The 25,080-nt window shown below is 46.0% G+C and overlaps 1 protein-coding gene across 1 annotated transcript in view; it reads left to right on the top strand.

Annotated features, from left to right (window-relative positions):
• The window catches only part of scara5 (scavenger receptor class A, member 5 (putative)), a 51,324-nt gene extending 27,905 nt beyond the window's left edge, over window positions 1-23,419 (top strand). The window contains exons 4-9 of the mRNA XM_076272318.1: window positions 2,307-2,984; window positions 5,870-5,950; window positions 6,618-6,725; window positions 11,245-11,313; window positions 17,450-17,638; window positions 21,160-23,419. Coding sequence (XP_076128433.1) covers window positions 2,307-2,984; window positions 5,870-5,950; window positions 6,618-6,725; window positions 11,245-11,313; window positions 17,450-17,638; window positions 21,160-21,293 — 1,259 coding nt within the window. The 3' untranslated portion in view covers window positions 21,294-23,419. The remainder of the gene's footprint in view (window positions 1-2,306; window positions 2,985-5,869; window positions 5,951-6,617; window positions 6,726-11,244; window positions 11,314-17,449; window positions 17,639-21,159) is intronic.
• Window positions 23,420-25,080: the final 1,661 nt, after the last annotated feature.

Raw genomic sequence — 25,080 nt, 5'->3', positions numbered from 1 at the left:
GGTGTCAGGGATCAGTTAGCACAGTGACATCCTCCAAACTGGCTGAGGGAGGAGAGAGCAAACTGCCTCCAATGTGGCCTCATCCAGGGAATCAGAAACCCACGCAATGTGCAAAAGCGCTGAAATGTGTCACACACGGTCCATCCATCTGCTCCGCTTGCAGCGTCTGAGCGACGGCTGATGAGAGATGTTTATCTGACACGCTGTCTCCACACACACATGGATATGCTCTTGAGCACCTCCTACACGTCATCTGCGCCACCCCGGCTTCAACCCCCTACTGTACGCTAAACTACGGGCCTCTAAAACGCCGACCCAAGGTTGCGCGGGCGAAACTCGAACGTCGTTCCGATTTTAAGCGGCTCCAGAGCCCCACTCTCCTGTCGTAAAAAAACGAGGCGAGGAGTGGCCGCTCTCACAGTCTGACGGTTGTAGAAATGACCATACATCATTTGAGGAGGATGTGGGGGAATGGAGTATGCAGGACTTAAGTACCCCCCATCCCACACACACACATATGCACACACGCATACACACACACATACACATACACACATGCACACACACACACACATACACATACACACATACACACACACATACACATACACACATGCACACACACACACATGCACACACACACACATGCTGCTTCAGTGGTTTATGCCAGTAGATATGGCAGAAGTCTGTCAGTGCAGCCCTGGTTGATTCCTCTGAGGCCCTCCCCACTCTCCCAGGAAGACTGATTGGACAGTAAGCGAGTGCAGACCTTCACCTCCGTCCAGAGCCCCCTCCCCACCCCCTTGAACTAATTTATTCTTCTGGGAATAAATCCATCTGTTTCCCTTTGATTTTTTTCCCTGCTGGTTTTGGCACGAAACGCTGCCAGTTTTCAAAGCCACATTAAATGCAGGCAAAGATTTTCGAGCCGTGATTTCTTGATTAATTTCAATTTGTCTTATCTGTGTGATGGAGGAGCCAAGTTCTGTTTGGAATTAACTTCTCCTCCGGTTACAGGGCTGAACTTTTCCTCAGTTTTTGAAAAACTGCTTCCTCACTCTCCCTATTTTGTGACAGCATACTGAATTAAAGTAAAAAATAAAAAAAATAACAAAATGGACTTTACATACTGGTGGAATTACTGCCTCTGAGAATGGTTTAGAACATATGGCTCAGGCTATTTTCAATCCCACTCCATTCATTCAGTTTTTCTTTCTCAGACATTACAGGTTCTGACAAAAAGGTCTTGAAATTATAAGATCCAATTGCGTCATTGTAGGGACAGAGCAGTATTTGGTTTCAAAATATCTCTTGGGCCAATTTTGTCCCATAACCAAGCGACTCCAGTTCCAACAGAGTAGGCTATAAATCCTACACCCCTCTCTATCTTACTCAGGCTGAAAGGGGGATTTTGTGTTATCCTCAGCTGTTCACAAACCAAGTACAGATAGTGGGATAAACCTTGACAGAGCAACAAAACATCTTCCAGGCTTTTCTTAACTTTTAAGCCACATTTGAATAACTTCACTCTGAGGCCTACCTCACTTAGCCTGTTTCACTTATTCCACTTTTATTTAACTTCAGGAATGACAAAGATGTGTAAAGTATACCCAGACCAAACTCCCAGTGAGACTGGAAGAAGTTTGGTTAAGTGATTTTACCACTGGATTTAATTATAACCATACATAGCAGAAGAAAACACAGCAAAAAAAAAAAACATTAGAAAAAAATAAAAAATATTAACATTCTATTCTCTGTGGATCAGAGTGTCCTTTCCTCTCTGATTACATATACTTCTCTGTTTTAAGCTTTAGTATTGGATTTGTTTTAGTTAGTTCATGTGGGACATCAGTTGTTGAACACACTTCAGTCATATTGTTCTGACCCTTTTCCTGAAATTCTTAACTCTGAACTCTGCAGACTCGGTTTACAAGACTGGACGGATAATAGTCGAACAGGACATGAAGGCCCTGATGTATTTGAACCTTTAGTGAATGCACACATAAACTGTAAAAGTGATAGCAAACAAACAAGCAAGAGAAACAAACTATTCACATGTGGAACAATGATCATACTATTGGCACTGCTTATGCTTAAACATTTCACATCTGCTGTGAGCTTTTGTTTTGTATAACAATCAATTTACTCTAATGGTGGTAATTAGCCCTTGATTTGGAACGCACAGAAAATAGCAAATGAGTGTTTTCAAAGACTACGTTCGCCAGAACACGGACGTTCTGGTCCAATGTGTGACCCCCAGATGAAATGGTCCGTTAAGCTTCTCGTTCTCCTCTCTCACCCCCCAGTCTCCAGGTCTCAGGTGTCCTCGGAGAAGCAAGAGGCCCTGATGGAGAACATGACCAGGCTGGGCGAGCACTCCCGAGACCTCCAGGAGTCCCTGGGCCAGCTCTCCTCGCAGGGCGACCTGCTGGAGAACATCTGGAAGCTGGAGGGCCTCTTCCAGAACCACTCGGAGGCGCTGGAGCAGCTGAGCCGCACGGTGCGTGGCCTGGAGCGGGACGTCCGCAGCCTGCAGGAGCGCTCGGCCCAGACGGACGACTCCGTGGAGCGGCTCGGACGCCGACTGGATGTCGCGTCGGGTCCGAGGAACGGAAGCGTCGGCGGAAGCGTGGACGCTCAGCTGGCCCACGCCGCCAGCTCGCTGCAGGCCCAGGACGCCCTGCTGCGCGAGACGTCGCTGCGCATGGACCAGCTGCGGGAGCGCGTGGAGGACATCGGCTGGATGGTGGGCGCCGTGAACCACACGTTCTCCGGCGAGGTCAGCGTCCACCGCACCAAGATCCAGGACCTGCAGGTGCAGATCAGCAACGTGACGCACGACACGCTGACCATGAAGGTCATGCAGGTGCATCTGGAGGACCAGATGAGGAACGAGCTGGAGATCCTCAACGTCATCACGGAGGACCTGAGGCTCAAGGACTGGGAGCACTCGGTCGCTCTTAAGAACATCACGTTCATAGAAGGTATGTCTCAGAGAGCCTCAAACACACAGTAGACAGTGATCATCAACAAGCTAGTCTCTACCTCTTGTTTCTCCTGAATAATGTTATTTGCAGATATTTGCCAGAACTCCAACAGAAACGTCAGGACTCAAGCGCACTAGGAAATGAGGATGATGAGAAAGCAAATAGTGCCTTCCAATTGTGGTTGAGAGAAATAAAACATCTGTATATCACATTACGGTGACTCTCAACAATTTAAGACTTGAAATTAGTATTGAGGACATACCGTACCAAAAGATTAAAGTATACTTTTATAGTAGTTTGTGATAAAACTTAAGAGCCTGCATTCAGTAATAGCTGTAAGATACATAACACAAATGGCATTACAGATTTACATGACCCTCTTCTACTATACATATAAACAATGTAGCCATGACAACTAACAAGGCATACATTATAGTACAATACCTATACTATGCAGATTTAATAGTTTACCATAGCGACAGATTGCACACAAAGTACTTACTTTAAGTGGAATATTTGATTGGCCCAACAGTTATGTACCACAAATGTATTTTAAGTAACAAAATCTGACACATGCACACAAAATGTCTTCAAAATAGCGAGTTACGTCATGATGAGAATGCTGGCAGCCAGCTTGTGGTTAGGGCAAAAACGTAAGAGAGGATATAAAAGGAGCCATGTCTAATTATGCATCGTATTCAATATCTGCTTTATATATGGGTGGGATGAGGCTGAGTCCGGCCTGGAAACGATTGTTTTGAGCAGCCTCGAGAAGCTCGCCTTTGAGAACTCGGAGCCCTCTGTCATTAGTTCCAGTGCGAAACACACATTTGTATGTCATTAAGGGCCGGTGGAGCCAGGAAAGCTGTGCACCTCACACTCGCGATCGCTGTGCGCTGCGGCGGCGGCCGGCTGGCATTGTGTCTTTCCGTGTCTCAGCGCCTTGCTGCTTGTGTTTAGTTTCCATTCGTGTTTCTGGCACCAGCCAACAAAGCAAAAAAAGAAACGAGTGCAATTACTGAAATGTTAAATTATTCACATGGATGTGTGTTTGTTTGCGTGTGTGTGTGTGTGTGTGTGTGTGTGTGTGTGTGTGTGTGTGTGTGTGGGTGTGTGTGTGTGTGTGTGTGTGTTTGTGTGTGCGTGTGTGTGTGTGTGTGTGTGTGTGTCATATTTGGAGGGCTTAATGCTGGAAACTTGTGATCATGGAACTTTTACAGTAACAGAGTACATATGTACCTAGAAGTGTTGCGCAGCAAAAGCCTGTGTCTATTTCTGATTTCCAGTCAGTAGCAAATCAGCCAGGAAACTAAATCAAAGTATTAGATCTACCACATCCTCTCAAGGAAGTATTAACCTTGCTCATGTGATCCTACGTTGATAGAAAACAATAAAACAACAAGCCTAGAATGTTCTGGAAAGGCCATGGCTGTATTGCCAACTTCCGTTCCCACCTCAACTAGCTGGCTCCTGGCCTGACATCAGAAGGGAACACACGACAGTGTTTCCTCATTTCACAAAAACCGCTCTCTTCAAGGAAGGAAATAGTATTAACTTTTAAGATCCCTTGCCAATTCTAACAGGCCCGCAAGAGCTGGTACTTGAAACACAAGTCATTGGTCCAGTTTTTGCATACATGGGAAAGACCCACTCAGTTTTAGCTGGCTAACTGGGTTTGTTTATTATTTTTCTTTCTCAGAAAAGTTCCAGTGTAATTAATGAATGACCCTAGGGGCCAGAGGAGAGGGTCAGACCATAACCCCTGATTCCACTAAAACAAACCACCAATTAACCCCAGCTGCTTAAAGCTCTGGGCCCCCCAGATGGACTACTCTTTCCACTCAACCTTCAGTCTTGACCCCAGCCCTGCTGTACATTCCGCGAGTCTTTAATGGACACCGCACGGTTCTCAGGACATGGGTCTGCACTCCACCGACAGGACCTGCAACAAGCTCTCTCTCCACTTTAAAGGGCGCTTCGCAAAGTCTCGGAGCTTTGAAGTGGTGACCCGTTAAGAGCAGGTTATTAGCTATGGGAAGTCATCTGAATGTACATGTACTCCCCTGTGGGGAAGGCTATAAAATACATTCACCCATAAAGAAAACTCAGAGAAAAGACATTTTATTCGCTTTTAAGGGAGGCGTCAGCTGAGCTGTGCCTCAGTTCCAGAACTCGAGGCACCCCGCACGTCACACTTCCAGGATAGCCACAGATGTTTACATTGCACAGTTCATTTCATCCATGCAATAAGCTTTGATTGACTCACAAACTATCCTCTTTTATTTATTTCTAAACTAGCTGTCACATAAAACAGGCCCCTGTCTTGCTTGTGAGTACTGAATCAACATTTGTTCTTTGTTGCAAAATGAGTCAACGGCATCAAACTTGAATAGAGCATCCTACGCTGAGGTAAACGGACTGTGTGGGAGATGAGTCTCACAGTGATTTGATTGAAGCTGACAGTCAGACTCATTCTCAGTAAATGTTGCCCAGACTCACTTCAAAACAACATATCTCAGGAAATGTAAGAGACTAACATTGTTAAAATGTTTTGCCAAGATCAAATGAGGTCTAGGAACACTTTAGCTTTGCATGACAGAGTGCCTTCAAATTTCCAATGCTAAGTCATTCATCCAACGCTCTATTATAAATGACTTGGCATGAAATGGCATGAAATACTATTATAAGATTCTATTGTATTCTATTGAAAGCAGACATGTAAAAGTCTCTGCTTTTTGTCCACATCTAGATCTAGATGTACAGACATATAGAAACATTTCTTAAGCATTTCATTTCATTTCATTTTTTTTTACAATAAACTGAAATGGTTCTGATGTTATGGTATGGTATGGATCTCTTCCTTGTCCTGTCACTGTCCTCAGGCCCAAAAGGACCAAAAGGAGATAAAGGTGACGACGGCGCTCTGGGCCCAGTCGGTCCACCTGGCCTGAGTGGACTAAGAGGTTTGCTTTTTTTCCCCTTTACTTTAATTCCATTTGATATATGCTTGTCCTTTCCGTCCATGGATGTCCATTTGCATCCAAGCATCACAATACCATGTTTTCATTTGTTACAATGACTGATTCTGCACAGGCTACATGTGGTGCATATAATCCAAACACTTAGCCTCCCAGTACAACGCAGGGTCCAGATAACTGACTCACACTGCATGGGCCTTCTGCTCCCGAGGAGCCTCTCCCACCTTTATTACACTTGACCGCTCACTGCCCTGCCATAAGGATCTGTAGATCAGACACACACACACACACATCTGCTTATGGGCACTGTGCACTAAATGTATGGGTTAACTTTAGCACACTTGACCTGTCGTGTATATAGCATCCCGCGAGGGCGTTTTATCTGCTGATGACAAAGCTGGGAAGCAGAGAAACTCCCACTGTCTCAACTGTTTCATGTTTTGGGGGGGGGGGGTCAGAGTGGGGGGGGGGGGGGGGGCATCTGACAGTGCATTTGCATGAGAACAGTACTCCACTCCCAAATTCCTGATAAGGTAGAAAATGTTTTCATTGTGGTAAATTGATGCCAGATTTCCTTCCCCTTCGCCATTTGTTAGAAAGGGGCTGTTGGAAGGCAAATCCCCATGGCGTGCGTGTGTGTGTTTCTTGTCAGGCGTTGAGGGAGAAAAGGGCGTCCAGGGTCCCCGGGGGCTGAAGGGAGCCGGCGGCCTGGACGGCGTCGACGGCCAGAAAGGAGATATGGGGCTGGAGGGGCCCAAAGGTACGTCTGATTAACCCCCCCCCACACACACACACACAGAGACACACACACACAGAGACACACACACACACACACACACACACACACAGAGACACACACACACACACACACACACACACACACAGAGACACACACACACACACAGAGACACACACACACACACACACACACACACACACACACACACAGAGACACACACACACACACACACACACACACACACACACACACACACACACACACACACACCCAAGACAAACCCTTTTGTCACCGGGGGACGCGGCCCCTGAGCCACCCGAGCCGTGTGCGGCCGTCGCTCACCCGAAGCTCCAGAGGCGTCCCAGGCAGCTGCCCCCTCTCCGATTCGGGAGCCGTCGTGGGCGCGCTGTGAGTGAACCGACTAGAAGCACCCCCCCCCCCCCCCCCCGCCGGACCAGACGCCAGGGGACCCCGCCGTCTGACAGACAAATGGCGTCCAGGAGTCCCTCGCTCTCGCTCCATCTCTTCCTCCCACCATGCTGTCTTCTGCTCCACGCTCTCTGTTTTGCAGCCCACATCAACTCGCTCCCAGCTCTCTCCATCACTCTCTCCCTCTCTCTCATAGCTCTCTCCATCACTCTCTCTCTCCCTCTCTCTCTCATAGCTCTCTCCATCACTGCCTCTCTCTCTCTCTCCCTCTCATAGCTCTCTCCATCACTCTCTCTCTCTCTCCCTCTCATAGCTCTCTCCATCACTGCCTCTCTCTCTCCCTCTCTCTCATAGCTCTCTCCATCTCTCTCTCCCTCTCTCTCATAGCTCTCTCCATCACTCTCTCCCTCTCTCTCATAGCTCTCTCCATCACTCTCTCTCTCCCTCTCTCTCTCATAGCTCTCTCCATCACTGCCTCTCTCTCTCTCTCCCTCTCATAGCTCTCTCCATCACTCTCTCTCTCTCTCCCTCTCATAGCTCTCTCCATCACTGCCTCTCTCTCTCCCTCTCTCTCATAGCTCTCTCCATCTCTCTCTCTCTCCCTCTCATAGCTCTCTCCATCACTGCCTCTCTCTCTCCTTCTCTGTCATAGCTCTCTCCATCACTCTCTCTCTCTCTCTCTCATAGCTCTCTCCATCACTGCCTCTCTCTCTCCCTCTCATAGCTCTCTCTATCACTCTCTCCCTCTCTCTCTCTCTCTCCCTCTCTCTCTCTCTCCATCACTGCCTCTCTCTCTCCCTCTCTCCCATTCTCCGACTCCCTGTGACTAATGTCCAAGGCCTTTACACATGTTAGGAATTTAACTCACTTGTGAGTTGTGAGTATCATACACATAGCATGCAGATATTGGCCCTGTGAATGTGTAACATCTATTTTATTCACTTCGAAAAAATCGCTGACAAAGTCTGTTTGTCAACCAGCACTGTAAAGGTTAACTGACATTTCCTCAACAGACTTGGATGACTCATAACGTACGATTTCTCAGTGATTTTGCGCCTCATCCCCGGTGTGCAATAGCCCTAGTTTGTTTTGCTTCTTTGGACATACTCACAGTGACCCTTCCCGGCCACAGACCTCCATCCTTCTGGCTGACCCCCTGAGCCTCAAGCCCACCCCACACACAACAACAACAACAACACAGCCCCATTCCAACGGCACATGGGAGGCTCGGGAATTCAGGCAGGGTGTTTATTGGAACACAAGTCTAGTTTTTGTCATCCAATACTCCCAATACCCCAGACTCTCGTTCTCTCTTTCTTGCCTTCTTTCTTTCTTCCTCTTTTTCTCTCTCTCTCTCTCTCTCCATATCTCTCCCTCACACTTACTCACACACACACACACACATACACACACACACACACACACACACACACACACATAGGAGCATTATAGGACATGACCCTCAACAATAGACCCATTCTGTTTTCACAGACCTTGAGTTTGCTAAACAAGCAGCTGTTGGGGATCTGTTTGGTTAGGCCCAACTGTCCCGCGTCCAACCCTCCAAACTCCACCGAGCCAAAAACAATAATATGCACGGAGAGACTGCCCAGACTCGCAGTTGTCCAGCCCTGGACCCTAAACACACTGAAATGGAGATTGGGGCGGGGTGGGGGGGGGGGGGGGGTTAAGCAAATAGGACAACAAAAACATCAAAGACACGCTGCTCTGCTGTAAAAAAGAGAGAGAGAGAGCGTTGCTAGGGAGACCAATGAGGGGAACTTGAGACCTTGAGAGGCTTGTAACTAGCACCTCCGAATAGCTCGTCCACTCCCTGCTCCTGCTCTCGGTTCAGAGCCTGGACGCCATGGCCAGCTGGTGCAAGTCGCTTTTGTGCCTGCGGATGTGGTCAGCCCAAGAAACCGACCAGACCGCCATTTAGTGGTCACGTTTGGGTGCCACTGTCCCTGGATACTGTCCTGTGATTCTGGAAGAGGGAGGACGCGGTAAAACACCGCTAACGCACAATAATGACTTCCTTGTTTTCTCAACAGGGGCGAAATCCCTTTATGTACTGCAGCCTTAGCACAGTAGCAGATGTGAAGGCCTCGGAGGTGGCGCGGAGGCCACTGATGTGGTTTAGAGCTGTCTGTCAGGGTGTGACGGAGGTGGGCTGGCAGGGCGTGGGTCTGCTGGGAGGTGGTCCAGGCTGGCAGAGCTACTGCTGCTGTTCCCACAGGCTGGGTGGTGGTGTGCATTCCTCAGAATAAACCCAGACACGCCATTTCACAGAATTAATAGATGTACCCTTTATTTGAAAGGTTTTTACCTTCTTTTTTTTTTTTTTTGCAGCCAAACACAATGGAAGTTTTTCTTGTAGGCCAAGTTACCAGAAATGAGAAAGTTATGAATTCTCTCATCCATTAAGGATGAGCTATGACCTCATCCACAAACAATAGAAGATAGTCATCACTGTCGACAAGTGATTCAATATAACATCTGAAATACATAATATGTACAAGCCTGTTTTCAAAGGAGTTGGGCCGCTGTGTAAAACGTAAGTAAAAACAGGACACAGTGCAGAGAGAAGTTAAAAAATAAAAGGTTCAACAAAACTATGAACGCAGTTTTGTTCAGGCCCACTTTTCACATTGTAGGACCCCACAGACACCCCAGCCCTGAACTATATTCTCCATGACCTTCACGTAAAGGGGATTTCCAATAAACAAGACATTTTCATTAAGGCTGTGTTTACAAGGCTAATGTACCGTACTATTATGCTGGGTCACTGCTATATAAAGATCACTGACCATTCTGTGGGAAGTCTTACGTAGAGATGACTTTCAGGCAAATAAGTAGAACAGGCCACTATCGGATTTCATGAGCTGAACTCTGTTTAATGACATCATGGATATGCAAAAGAGCGTAACAGTAGTTATTGTAAGCCTGTGCTTTCTTAAGACACCATATTCCCTAGAGTTTCAGTAAAGTCTTGAATTAGTGCATTGAAACTGACATTTGCGAATGTTGCTTCGCAAAATGCACTAAACAGCATTCAGATGGAGGACCCACTTCAAACAGTAAGCTGAGCAACAGTAAATAAACATAAAAGTCTGCAAGTCTCTGCTGTGACAGAGAAACACACTATAGTTATTAATATCAGATTTCAGACATATACAGTAAGCTTCACAACTTCTAACTTTACTCTGCTAATGTGCTCAGAATATATAGAATTGTCCTGCTTTGAAACCAGAAGTACCAGTTTAAACAGGAAAATACTATTTTCTTGAGTGTGGCCAATCTGGTTCAAGTCTGCACATCTTGCAGATTAGAGAGCATGAATGGTATATAAAGCTGTAGGTTAATGCATAATAATAGGATCTACAGTAGTCTGGTCTCTCTCACTTTGTTCTCTCCAGAGGAAGGGCTTCATTTTAGAGCTATTATACCCTGTAAAGCCAGTGATTAGACCCACCTCTGTTTCTCTGCTGTCGCTATACCATCATTGGCAACTGGTTAAAAACCACAGACCCCCACTGACAGAGGGTGGCCTTTAATTCTCCACCCCACACCCTTGCACCTTCCCCTACGTTCCCCTAGGTCCCCAAGGGTGCGGTATGTCAAGGTGTGTGGGAGGTGCTGCTGCTGCTCCCCAAGGGTGCGGTATGTCAAGGTGTGTGGGGGGGTGCTGCTGGTCCCCAAGGGTGCGGTATGTCAAGGTGTGTGGGGGGTGCTGCTGCTGGTCCCCAAGGGTGCGGTATGTCAAGGTGTGTGGGGGAGGTGCTGCTGCTGGTCCCCAAGGGTGCGGTATGTCAAGGTGTGTGGGGTGGTGCTGCTGGTCCCCAAGGGTGCGGTATGTCAAGGTGTGTGGTGCTGCTGCTGCTCCCCAAGGGTGCGGTATGTCAAGGTGTGTGGGGGGGTGCTGCTGGTCCCCAAGGGTGCGGTATGTCAAGGTGTGTGGGGTGGTGCTGCTGGTCCCCAAGGGTGCGGTATGTCAAGGTGTGTGGGGTGGTGCTGCTGGTCCTCGTGTTGTTCCGTCCAATTGTGCATGCCAGTTCTCCGCCGTCTGTCGTCGCCCACCGTGCTGACGGTGTTTTTTCTTCCCTCACAGGTCAGAGGGGAGAGCGGGGGCCCAAGGGGGACAAAGGAGACCGAGGCGACAGAGCAGGGGAGAGAACAGGTACCATTCCATTACATCATTACATTCCATTTCATCATTACATTCCATTTCATCATTACATTCCATTACAGTACATTACATTACATTTAGCAGACACTTCTTGACCAAAGTGACTTACATATGTCAGCTATATTACAAGGGATCACATTGTCCCAGCTCCTTAACCACTACACTACCACTGCCGATGCTGCATGTTTGTGAGAGCTCCACTGTAAGTACATTTGAATGCCACAGCATACATGACATTGAATGATATTCATCGATGTGTGTTCCTGGGGCATTTCCGGTGGCACAGTTAACAACATTGAGGTAATTGTAACTTGTGGACAAACACAACTTGAGAATACAAGTTTTAATGTTAGCCCTTTGTAGAACATTATGCAGTAGTTTGATTCATTTTCATTTCAAAGTGGCTGTGTTGGTTTTGAAAATTTTTAAGTGGAAACCCTCTAGGAAGAGATTGAAAGGGTCTATAGGTTCTGAACAAAATGTTAAACAAATCAACTGAGAAGGTTCTCTAACCGTTCTTGTTGTATAATGTGTCTCTTCTTTTAAAAGTTCCCAAAAAGTGGATGGAATGCAAATGCTGATTCTGATGCTAAAAATTCTGAATGTAGGTCTCACTACACTCATAAGTCTGCTGTGTCATGTGTTCTTTCAGAGTCGTGTCTACGAATACCTCCAAAACATTTACATGTAAAAAAACACCATTAGTTTCCTCCTGGATGAGCTATTGCATTTTGGAATTTGTTCATCTTGGCCACGATGTGAGTGGTTCCGTCCAGCACCCCAGTAAATTTCAAAAGCAAAACAAGAGGCAAATCACCTGTACATTTCAGTCTAGTGACTTTACGACCAAGTAAAAGCTGCGCCTCGAGGCCCTTTGTAAAAACATGACCGACTCCAAACACACGTTTCAGGTTCGACAGCGCACCAGGCACCTTTCCCCTGTCCTCGGCCTCGGCTTTGGCCTCGGTCTCGCACAGCTCCTCATTCATGTGCTGCAATGGCCATGTTGGAAGCTTTGAGGTTTTCTCAGAGTTCTCAGCGTCTAATGGGGAAGGCTTAGTGGTCGCATAGAACACTGATTAAAGTTTGAGATCATCACTTTCCGCAAATGCAATCCCTGAGCTCTCTCCGCTCAGTGTTTGTGCAGTTAGTGTTCCTTTTGTGAAATCAAAGGGTTCTGTGCCACCCTCCTCTACCCTCTGGCAGGTACGCCATTTCAATAAAACCACAATGTACTCTCAGGCAAGGAAAGAAAACAAACCCAAAACCGCAGTTTTTTCCCCCCGAGCGGGAAATATTATTTTTTCTCGATGACATCATTAGAGCTCATTTTGGGCCTGATGAGAGTTGGAATGGGGTTCTGTCAAAGTGACAGCTCCAAACATCTGAAACGGATTTCGCCCTTTACTTAGGTACACGGGGAGAGAGGCCGTGGGCTGTGACTTAGAGGCCCACTCAATTAAGAGGATTGAGGAGGGTGGGGCCTTTTTTCATTTTATTTTGTTTTGCTGTGGAGTTTTCTCTCTCTCTCTCTCTCTCTCTCTCTCTCTCTATCTCTCTCTCTCTCATGTGAAATTGGTTCCATAAGTGTGAAGAAGAGGTTCATGTAAACGAATGAGGTTTGTGGGATTCCACGCAGGGATTTCGCGGTCCAACCGCCTTGATGTAGGCCGGCTTGCTCTGTCACCACTGCTGTCTGCTTAGTCCATTCATCATTGTCTCTGTCTTTGTCTCAGTCTGACATTGATTACATCACACAGGGATCTCTCTCTCTCTCTCCCTCTCTCTTTTCCTCCCTCTCTCTCCCTCTCTCTCTCTCTCTCCCTCCCTCTCTCTCTCTATTCAAAAGTGCTTTATTGGCATGACAAATCTGCCTATCTCTCTCTCTCTCTCTCTCTCTCTCGCTCTCTCTCTCTATTCAAAAGTGCTTTATTGGCATGACAAATCTGCCTATCTCTCTCTCTCTCTCTCTCTCTCTATTCAAAAGTGCTTTATTGGCATGACAAATATGCCTATCTCTCTCTCTCTCACCCAACTGGTGTGGCGGACATGGGGGATGGCACATACAGTGTGGTCAGATGTGCGGTGCCGTGTCCATGCAGGTCTCTGTGGGTAGTGTCCACAAACATGCCCACCAACTCTGATACCTCCACACGTCTCTCCCCAAGGGCTCGTTGCCTTCAATCTGAACCAGTGTGTAATCGTGGGGTCAGAGTGGGGCACGAGGCCTGACCTGTGTGTTTCCACACCCCATCTCACACACTCCTCACACAGTTCTCACACACTCTCATGTGTGAAGGCGAGGAATAGGGGATGGACGTCTGGTTTGGAGTTAAAGCACTTTCAAAGGGTCATGAAAAAAAAATCTCTCCAGGAAAAAAAAGAGAAAGACTGTTGTACAACCAGCTCGACATGAGTCCCCAGTGCAGTCATGTGCTTCAGTTTACCAAAGTGCCTGTGTTACCGTAAGCTGTGGGTGTGCATTTACTGGTCTGCCTTTGAGACAGATGCACATGCTGTTAGTATTCACACTTGAACCCCAAACAGGAACACAGGGGACTCTTGGTCCTCTAGGACTAGGACCGCTCTTGCTTTTGCTGACTCTGAGCAATGTGGGCCAGTTCACCTCGATCTGTCTGCCAAACCTTGAGATGAGTTGAGGGAGTGTTTTGCAAGGTATTGACAGCGCTGGTTTACCGAGCCGTCTCCCACGGGAGGAAGAGAGTTGGCCCTCGCTCTTAAGGAAATCTCACACGTTGGGAGTTGTGAAACAGGAGAGGTGACATCACTGGGGGTTTTGGAACATGTTTCGATTTCTGCTTTTCATTACTTTGTCTGGACAATTAGTCGGATTCGGTTAAGTTGCACGCAGGAATTTGCTGGCTTTAAGAGGTCTTCACCCGCAAAAACATGTTTTCTTGGGTTAGCACTCCACAAAAACAGGGTTAACTCACCATTCCAACAAGCTCAGGACTTCCAATATTCTTGATCTATTCATCTCCTGGTAAGAAACCTCCTTTTGACAAAGTGCGTCTGTCAGCTTCACTAGTGCATTGGATGTGCTTATTAACTATTGATATTATCAGCAACACTACGTCTAGATAAGAGTTGACGCATTAAATCTCAGTGTGTGAGTGCAAAGCACTTTGTCCTAGATTATCAACATCAACTAGATGTCCTGGCGGATTGCTCAACATCCACTCCGCACAACGTCATGTGAACCAAGCTAATACAGACACCTCTGAGGAAACACAGAACGTGCTCTCTGGATTTGGATATTACACGCGTACGTGACAAGGGGAGTATAGAGTGACTTCCCGTAGACGTGAGGCATTTCCTCCTGGCCGTGTTACCCATCATGCCCTTGGCCACATGGGGTTAGGGGGAGGTGTGTTTGCATTTGATTTGCTGCCGTGGGAACAGTACGTAGTACGAATGAGGCGGGGGGGGGGGACAGACCACACAAACACGACAGTGACGCCAGCACTCCCCCGCTCAAGCCGTCCTTGTAACAGTCCAGATGCGTCCGATGCGAACGCGGTCCAGTACTAATACGTGCACGCAGAGGGACGTAGCGCCGCACCTGGGCCCCTGTGATGTCCACTAATGGAGTACTGGCACGCCCAGGCCACTGATATACATCTTAAGGAGCCAAAACCTCACACACACACACACACACACACACACACACGCAGGTCCCCGTGGGAGTGACCCACAGGGGCCAGAGATACCAGGAGACACATAACACACTCCGTGCTCCGCTCTTTGACATGGACATTCAACCATGCGGCCTTAATGTAAACCATATCGTTTTGCAGAGAAAATGGAGGTAGTCGGTAGAGTGAAAGAGTTAAGTAGTCCATTAGGAGCGTGATGCTGTACGAATGACAACCTCCCTTGGAGGCTAGGTTGGCAGTTGATAAACTGGTTTGTGGGATATGAGTACATTGTGCTTTAAGCCGTTACATTAGCCGAACGTGAAGTTCTTGGCCAGTCGGTCTTTGTCAAGTATTTACTTACAAAATCTCATTTCCCTTCTTTTTCTAAAGTCGTTTTTCACATCCATATCAAATGGCTGATTTGTTTGACTGGTCACAGGAAAGAACATTAGTGAGCGTTGGGGTATAGGCCTAGCACTAAACCACATCCGCACGCTCTTTAGCATGTCCCAGTGCATTGTGTTGACCTGTTTTTTTTTAGCCCAGCTAAAGGTAATATCCACATAACCATAATATCCGTAACCTTGTACATGCTTCAGAAATAGGTAAAGCAGCCAGGCTTGATTCCATGTGCAGTTTGTGAAGGCGAATTTCCTAAAGGAAATATTTCATGTCAGTGATTCTGCACGAACAGTCTAAGCCCTGCACAAATGCAACCCGTTAGTCACAGAGGCTTGTAGCCGTCAGCTGTACAATTTTGGTCCTGTCCTTGACCGTGCAAGATGATGAAACACACGCATGCATACACATGCCCACACACACACACACACACACACACACACACACACACACACACACACACACACACACACACACACACACAAACACACACACACACAGGAACATACAAGCACTTCCACACTCACAGTCTTAACATTGTAGACATAAACACTAATTGACATGCACAAGCACGCGCGTACACACAAACCCACACGCGTACACACGAACACATGCACAAACAACCCAGACCCACTCCTGAGCCCCCTTTTCACAGCACAGAATTTCTTTCTCTAGGCTGTAACTGGGATAAACTCTGACGAGAGGGAGAAAGAAAGGGAGGGAGGGAGAGAGGGAGAGAGAGAGCGAGAGAGGGAGAGCGAGAGAGAGAGAGCAGGCTGGAAACGTCCCTGTTTGTCTGTATTAGGACATGTGTTTCTAATCAGTTCCCGATTGGACGCCTTCCTCAGGCCAAGCGTGGGCCAGCATCTGCAATGCATTTGCAGGATGTTCCTGCACTCTTCCGAGGCCCGTCTTGGAGATTTACATCTATCACAGCGGCGAATTAATATCGCCATATGGCACGGACCGAAGCCATCTAGTGATGGGAGTGCTGTCCAGCTAAAAGGTAGCCATCATTATTGACACCTCCCTCTTATCTGACACACGTGAGGGCCAATGACGGATGTTAATCTCTGACAGACAACTCCCCAAGACGTCAGCAAGCAGGTAGATCATGGAAGATGGAAGCCTCAACTCCCTGACTAAATAGATATCACATGTTGTTGCTCACTTATGCTGTGTTGCGGGAATGAGAAGAGAGAGAGAGAGGGAGAGAGAGAGAGAGCACAAGATGAACTAAGGGAGTGAGAGAGAGATTGGACTTATTAAATAATTTATCATTTAGGGCACAGAGTAAAAGGCACATCTTGAAATGATTGCAGTGATGACCCCATCACAGTACTTGCTGTTGGGAAATTTCTCTGATTATTTATTTTTACTGTCACCTGTTACTTGTTCAGATGTAATTAGAAGACACCTGCCATAGGACAGTCCATCCAGCTCCTCGGACACTAAATGCTTTTTAGCTTCTACCAGTAATTAGCTTCCACTCCAACACATTTATTTCCCATTTAGCTCTCCAGCTCCATGCTTTTTAAGCTCTTTAGGGAAAAGGCCCAGTCCATCCAAACTTTGAAATCTTCTTTCACTTGGACACATTAGCAAAGCTATAAACGCCTTTGTAAAAGGCTCAGCGTCTCGCATACTCGGCCTATGAGGTATGAGCTGACGTCTCAAACTGGACAACTTTGGATGCTTATTTCACAACTGCTACATTGGTCCCGGGATGGGCTTTCACGATAAGTCACTTGGATGAAAGTGTTCACAGCTTGACTAATTTGTGTGTGTGTGTGTGTGTGTGCTTTTTTGTGTGTGTGTGTTTTTGTGTGTGTGTGTGCGTGTGTGTGTGCATGTGTGTGTGTGTGTGTGTGTGTGTGTGTGTGTGTGTGCATGTGTGTGTGTGTGTGTTTTTGTGTGTGTGTGTGTTTTTGTGTGTGTGTGTGTGTGTGTGTGTGTGCGTGTGTGTGTGCATGTGTGTGTGTGTGTGCGTGTGTGTGTGCATGTGTGTGTGTGTGTGTGTGTGTGTGTGTGTGTGTGTGTGTGTGTGTGCATGTGTGTGTGTGATGCAGTGGAGGCGACGCTGGTCAGGCTGGTGAACGGCTCGGGTCTTCACGAGGGCCGGGTGGAGGTGTTCCACGAGCGACGCTGGGGCACCGTGTGCGACGACGTCTGGGATAAGAAGGACGGAGACGTGGTGTGCAGGATGCTGGGCTTCCGCGGAGCCAAAGAGGTCCACAAGACCGGACGCTTCGGCCAGGGTGAGTCTGTTCAAATGCTGATTCCCTGATACATCATGTTAGTGACATATTTCATCACTTATATTGTCTTTGCGTTGTTTGTCTGGGGGATTGCGTTGGTATTCTCGAGTTGTCCTCCCAAATGATCTTCCAAGTTTTTTTCCCCCATAATATTTATCACTGTCAGTATAAACTGATGAGGTCAGTTTGACACAGTTCCATCATCTTACAGAGAGCATGGACACATATCAACTGGAGTAGTTACTGTATCTAGTAATAGAAGGAAACCAGTTCTATATGTATCTGTTTACTGAACAAATAATAATGTTTAATAATAATAATAATAATAATAATAATAATAATAATAATAATATGTCAACACTGCTCCTGGTTCTGTGGTAATGTAACCAGGAGAGGCAGGTCTGTCCTTTCATCTCCATCTGCATCCCATAATGACCAGCTCTAAAGGTCAGATCCAATAGAGTGATCAGTCCGCATTTATGGACCTTGGACATGCTTGAGACCATTTGTTTTCTCCATTGTGCTTTTAGGAGGTATTTTACAGCCCGCTGTGTTGGATCACTTTTGGAGATGAATATGAGTTTATAGGGATGGCCCAGGGAGGCCAGATGCCATCAAAACAGTCTCTATGGTAACATGAATCTGGTTGTCCACCACCATAACTTAGCCTACTTTCAGCTACAGAAATTCTTTACATTATGTCTTGTTTAGAAAAGACTATATATAATGATTTATTATAGTATCTGTCAAAGTGTCCTTTGCAGTTTGCTAAACTGACCACCAAATTCTTGGGAGAGTTTAGTATTGAGAGAGCTGAGCTAAAATAAGCAGTTATTTGTTTTGCTCTGAAATCACGTATGAAGCCCATTGGTGTTTTGTTTAAAGAATGGTGTTTTGTTTAAAACAATGTCATCACTAAAACACATCAATTGTTTTGAGCCTCAACAAATATGAAGTAAATATGAAAAACTGAAAATGTATCAACATACTTTTAAAAAATGAAAATGTCATTAATCTCGTATCAGACTCAAGTAAACATCTGTGCTTTGAACACGTGACACCGACACTGCCATTTTCCGCGCTGCTGTGAAGATGTTTGTCCGCGAGCTGCTTTGAGTCAGACCTCAACTCCACACATGCAGTCCTCATGAGTGTCAGTGCGCCGTGATTTGTGATATTAATCATGGATGATAATGCGCAAATATCTTTGAAAAATTGTTATTACAAGCAACACGTAATCCTGTGAATGGGTTTTGGTAAACATGTTGTCTATAAAAGAAAAAAATGTATTCGTCACAGAAAATATGGGATATATTAATATCCTGCAGCTGTTGGACTGCTATATTAAAAGTCATTGCATACTTATTGTGCTTTAAAACACATTTGCATGAGGCAGCATGCAAAACAGAGTGTTCCTCAAAAGATCCACGGTTGATCCCGTATTGGAGCCCCAAAGTAGCCCCAGGGCACGCGGCTCTCCAACTTGACCTCCTTCCACGCGGGGATGACTCATACTTGTGCAGAGGGTTGGCCTCGGGACTGGTCTGGTCAGCTCTCTGTGGTCTTTCTTCAAATCTGTGCGTGGACGCTTGGACCCGCAGCGGACCGCTAATAGCCCTACTGGGTGGTGGTGGTGGTGGTGGTGGTGGGGTTGAACGCCGCTGCACATCTGCAAGCTCTCACACTCCTAAAACTAATGTGTTGTCCCTATCTGGACACAGAGATGTGTTAAAAACAATGCAAGTTGTGTTGTTTTCAACGCAAGCTGTGTTATTTTCAACACATATTGTGTAACAAATAAAAAAAGGAAACAACACAAACGTTGTTGTCCCTATCTGGACATAGAGATGTGTTGAAAACAACACAAGTTGTGTTGTTTTCAACACATTCGTTTTAAGCTCTTAGCTTGTGAGAGATGCTTGCGTACTGTACATGGACGCCTGGTGGAGCATGAGTAAGCCTTAACAGCCTGGAAAGGCCTCTCAGGATGTTTTGTAATCAGCCATGGGGAATATTTGTACATATACGCAGGATTGATATGAAGTCCTCTTCATGTTCTGACGTGCTCTCTTGATAGGGTTGTTTTCACTTTGGACTTTGGAACGCTGTGAGAGTGTTTTGGCAATGTTCACATTATGAGATGAATTACAGTCTAAAGTGTTCTACACACAAACACTCTAAAAAAAAAAACAATACTGTACATTATATGATATCTGGCATGTTTTGACCCCTAGACATTTTTTGTATTTGTCAGCCTTAAGCTGTGACTCTTTAATATAGGTCACTGAACTTTGGAACCCTGGCGTTAGAAAATCCATAGAAGGAAAATCCATCAGAGCCAATGAAACTTTCCCTTTACCTAAATGTGTGCTCTTGGACTGAGGGAGAGTATAGTGACCTCCTTTTGAATCCTTATGAAAGGCAACCTCCTAACCAGTCTCTTAACCAGCCTCTCAAAAAGCACGAAAATTGAATTTTTAAGAAGACAGCTTCAACCTTCACACCCCAAGTCATAACTTTAGAGTAGAGTGCTTACATCCTTCGAATGCTTGCGAAAGATAACGAGTTATAAAAAGATGGCAAAGTAAAACCACTGATTTATTCTGCCTCATAAAAGAATGGTGGCACCTTAAAAGAGGATTTGGACAGTGCTTTGTACAGTGGACCGAACACAACCAATTCATTAAGCTGTCAAGAGCTGGGATCGTTTCGTCGTGCCTGGAAATCATTTCTGGCCTTGCTCAAAACAAGGTCTGTGTGTGTGTGTGTGTGTGTGTGTGTGTGTGTGTGTGTGTGTGTGTGTGTGTGAGAGAGAGAGAGAGGAAGAGAGAGAGATGGAGAGATGGGTGGTTTTGTTAGAATCTAATGTGTTAGATAATTAATAAAGGCAGTAAAGACACTTTCAGTGGGAACCCCTCTGCCAGAGGTCCTCTTGGGTGGTACTTGGCTGCCCTGTATGGTGCCTGCACAAATGTCAGAGGAAGGACAAGGGTAGAGAGAGAGAGAGGGTTGGGAGAGAGGGAAAGAAGGGAGTGCAAGAGAAAGAGAGAGAGGGTTGTTTGGGGAGTCATTGAAGTGTTTCATGTCTATGCCAGATATCTGACTCATATTAGGGCTTTCCAGGGGAGAAACGAGAGAGACACACTAATAAACACTTTTAACCTTTCAACCACTCCTCTGGCACTGTGACATGCTCACACATATTCACTCTGTATTTCAGCATCAAAATAAAATCCTACCTATTACTGTTACAAGAGATGAATAATGTCCAACGCAGTTGTGTTTGTATGGTATTCAACCAACAATGTTATATGTGTTATAGTAGATCACTAAAATAAATAGCCTCTTTTTAATCATGTCCCTTTCATGACGTGTAAAATTGCGATGGCAGGCGGGAAGTGGAAAAATGAGATATGATTATGTAAAGCATGTGGTCGAGTGCGGTACGCTCTGCTTAAGCTGCTGAAAGGTGGCTCTCATTCTCTAACCCTGTGCTGTGCTCTCCCCTCCCTGTCCCGCAGGCACCGGTCTCATTTGGATGGACGATGTGGCCTGCGTTGGCACTGAGGACACCATTCACCAGTGCAAGTTCTCCGGATGGGGCAGGACCAACTGTGGCCATGTGGAAGATGCGGGGGTGACATGTAACACCTAAAAGCAACCCCCACCCCCCCACCCCCCACACCCCCACACCCTCACCTCGCCGTGCTCCCCCTCCTACGTGTTTGGAAAGGCCAAAATGAACTAACTTGTGATGCGGCAGGAGCGTGACTTGTTATGCGGCAGGAGCGTGACTTGACCGCCTGGGTGAGGCGCATCAAAGACACCGCACTTCCTGGTCCGCGCCGCGTGAATCGATTTGACAGTTTTGAGAAAAGCATGCTTCGACAATGGGCCCCGCTGGGGGGGGGGCCTCTGGGTCGGCTCTTGTCTTTGGACAGAGTTGGTGTCGCCATTGGCTGGCACAACCAAAAAAAAATAAACAACAAAAAAACCTGAGTCTCTTGCCAAGAAGATCCGACCAAAACAATGGGCAGTAACATGCGGTGACCCGGCTGGGGATGGAAGCAGGCGAGAGTGGGAACAAGGGCCGTGCATGTCTAATGGATGTGAGCTTCAGAGAGCTGATTAAACTGTGTGTGTGTGTGTGTTTGTGTGTGTGTCTGTGAGAGAGTGTGTGTGTGTGTGTGTGTGTGTGTGCGTGCATTTCTCTGACTGGTGAATTTTAACATCACGATACTTATGGGTCTTTTTATGTACAATTTTATAATGGTAGCGTAATGCTTTCCCGGTGCCTCTGCCCTCCTCTAAACCAGGTCACGTACTGTCGAGCTTTGCCAAACATGCCACTTCCCTCGGCTTGGTTTATGTTTGGAAACCCCCATGTCTGACCACAAATGCACCAATTTACTGCCCAAGGTAGACTGACACACTAAATTGGTAACAAGATGTAATGAAAGCAGGGGTTTTATATAAATTACGTGAAGTTGGGATCTCACCACCCATCCCCCCCCCCCCCCCCCCAATACTCTTGACTGACAAGGCAATTTCCGTACTTGAATCGACCACTACTATGTGGAATAAAGCCTCTGGCAGAGTAACAGATACCATTTAAAAGCTAATGTAGTTTTATTACTGCAAACACAAATGTGACTAATGCTCCACAGCCACAGCTAGATTGTCTGTGTGGCCTGCACCATACATCCCTCAAGGGCATTCTTTAAGCCCAGTATTTCAACGCTGCAATGGAGCTTAATCAAACAGTATTTCAAAGCAGCCAAAGACAACACACAATGAATCTCTACTCAGTATTAATGTTGTCTCCCTCCCTTCCTCTCTCTCTCTCTTTCTCAAGGACATGATTGCTATCATTTACAGCTGGACTGAAAAGTGCCATTGCTTATTACATTTTCCAACAATGCATTTATGTTTTATATGTGTGATCAGTGTCATTATGTAGTCTTACTTCATCATAAGTAACATACCATAGCACTTGAGCAGTTTATTTTATGTACATCTACAATATTGTTTAACTTTTGTTGTAGTTAGCTGTTGGCAGCACAGACATGCTTTTAATGGTTTCACCACAGCTCACACACTAGTCCGAACTGACCCTCCCTACAGTATTTAGATGTGTTACTGCATCACAAACTGACCATCGTACAACTTCCCGCCTTGGAAATGGGCCACTCCACCAGGGGCCTAATGGTTCTCTAAAACGCTGCCATTTCTTTATATAGACGCCTAGTTCATCATTATGACCAATATCATGCTGTACACACGCCAAGCACACACAGCCAGGGCCCACTGGTCTAGGCCTCTTGAGCCACTGAGCTAGTGTTAGCGTTAGCAGGGGGGGGGGGGGGGGGCTGCGTGGAGCCTGTCGTGCTGTATGAATTAGACATGAGCTCGTGCTCTGGTGGTCAAGCAGCAGCCTCAGCTCTGCAATGAGTAGCACTGAGAGGCTTGGATGTTCTCCTGTAGGGAGGTCTCCTCCACAATGACGCTCCTTCCAGAGCTCGAAGAAATGTTTACCAGCATTATTCCCGGTTTTATTTTTTTGTTTGTCAAAGCTGTCAGTTGTATTTCTTTTTCAGATGCAAAGACACAAAATACATATTTACTTGTATATGAATGTATATGAACTATAAACATCATAGAAAAGCATATTTTATGTGTCTGTAAAGCTACTTCAATCTCAGAGGCAATACCAGTTACAGTATTTGATTTGATTTGTTGTTATATATTGTTGGAGAAAATAAAGGATTTTTTTTGTTTAAACATAAGGCCTCCATTACTTGTTGATGAAGCTGAGTGTCATGACACTGCCGAACAGAAAGCAAGGTAACCAAAGACCCCTGATGTACTTTATAAAACAGACATTAGGAAACTAAAAAGAACTCTATAAAAAGAAGCAGACCTCAAATGCCGCCTCTCTCAGCTGACAGCTGGAGAACAATTACCTGTGATGGTTCCCACATGCCCAGCGGATATGGGAATGATTCCAACAGAATCAACTGACCATCTGAACGTGCAGCAGGCCTCAAAAAAAGCGAGGAGAACAAAGGGAATCAAAGCCCACGGACTGTCGTCTCCAATCAGGGCGCTAAAGCGAGGGCTCTGCAGCTCACGTGCCCTTTGGGAGTGGAGGCAGAACCTCTCCAGGTGATCTCAGGAAACTAAGTCCAGCAGCGCGCAAACCAATGGTGAATATACAGCGTGTTTCCACATACTGGTCTAATCGGCAAGTGGGCTACTACTGATAGAACAACCAGGCTGTTAGATCCTCACCCTGTTGTCTCTTTTTCTAGATTGATAGATTACTTTATTCATCCCCAAAGGCAAATTATGCTGTTACAGCAGCAATTAATAATAGTAACATGTCATAAATCACAGGCATACTCACAAGTCAAAAGTACAACACATTTAAGATATGATGTCTCCGTGCAATTGATTGTAAACTATGCGTTGTCTCTAGAATATGATTCTGCTCTCCCAGTACAAAGGGGAGTTCTTGTAAATTGTTATAGCAGAGGGCAGGAAAGACTTTCTGGAACAGTCCTCCAGCTTCTATCCTTTCGCGTGATAATAACACAGTTGTACTGTAGAGGAAAGGGAGTACAATGGCTAGATACATTCAGATACATTTTTTCAGACTTTAAAAAAGAAAAAAAAAACAATGATAAAATGTCTCGTCTTTGGCAGTAACTTCAAAACCTTTCCTCTTGAATTCCGCTGGCCAGTCAGTTTGAAATCCAAAGGGCATTTTGAGTCTGATGTTTTAGGAAGCGACACAGTGGACCGCATTGATTCCACTTATCTGAGCACTTGTGTGAAATTGGGGTAACGTCTGGGGGTGGATCCCCTGAACTTGTTTTTCTCCAGTCAAATGAGCAGCAGACAGACAAGCCACCAGAGGACAATAATGTGTGTGTGTGTGTGTGTTTATGATGCGGAGTGGTCATTGCACTAACGGATTTGCTAATTACATGTTGGAGGTAGCTGCTTTTGTTACAGCAGACCTAACACAGTGGCAACAGCTACACAAGCCAGATGTCAGATGTTGGCAGAAATAACATGTGTTGACTGGCTACAAGACACATATATCTAGTATGATATGGAAGCTGAATGACTTATTTTTGGTTGCCTGTGCCTTCAGATAAACATGGGCTTGCTTGAGCCTGTCTGTGGACGCATGTTGTAGGAATGTACTATGAAGACAACCACAGCCATGGTAACTTCAAACATAAATAAAGCTGATGACATTTCACTGCACTCCCTTTATGATCAGCCGTGGCTTTCTTGACCAAAGAGTTTATTCTCAATCTAAACTACCTATAACAACCAACGAGCCAGTGACAACTGCCTGAGTTAACAAGACAAACATTGAGAGAAACATCCCTTTCTGTGGTCAGGCTAAATGTCTGCAATTCTCTCTCTCT

The sequence above is a fragment of the Alosa pseudoharengus genome, unplaced genomic scaffold, assembly GCF_046254945.1.
Source record: "Alosa pseudoharengus isolate Yale_2024_CS ecotype anadromous, Long Island Sound unplaced genomic scaffold, YU_APseudo_1.1 YU_APseudo_1.1_scf_7, whole genome shotgun sequence".
Taxonomy (NCBI): domain Eukaryota; kingdom Metazoa; phylum Chordata; class Actinopteri; order Clupeiformes; family Clupeidae; genus Alosa; species Alosa pseudoharengus.
Note: the sequence above shows the minus strand (reverse complement) of the source record. Positions and strands in the feature narration are given on the sequence as shown.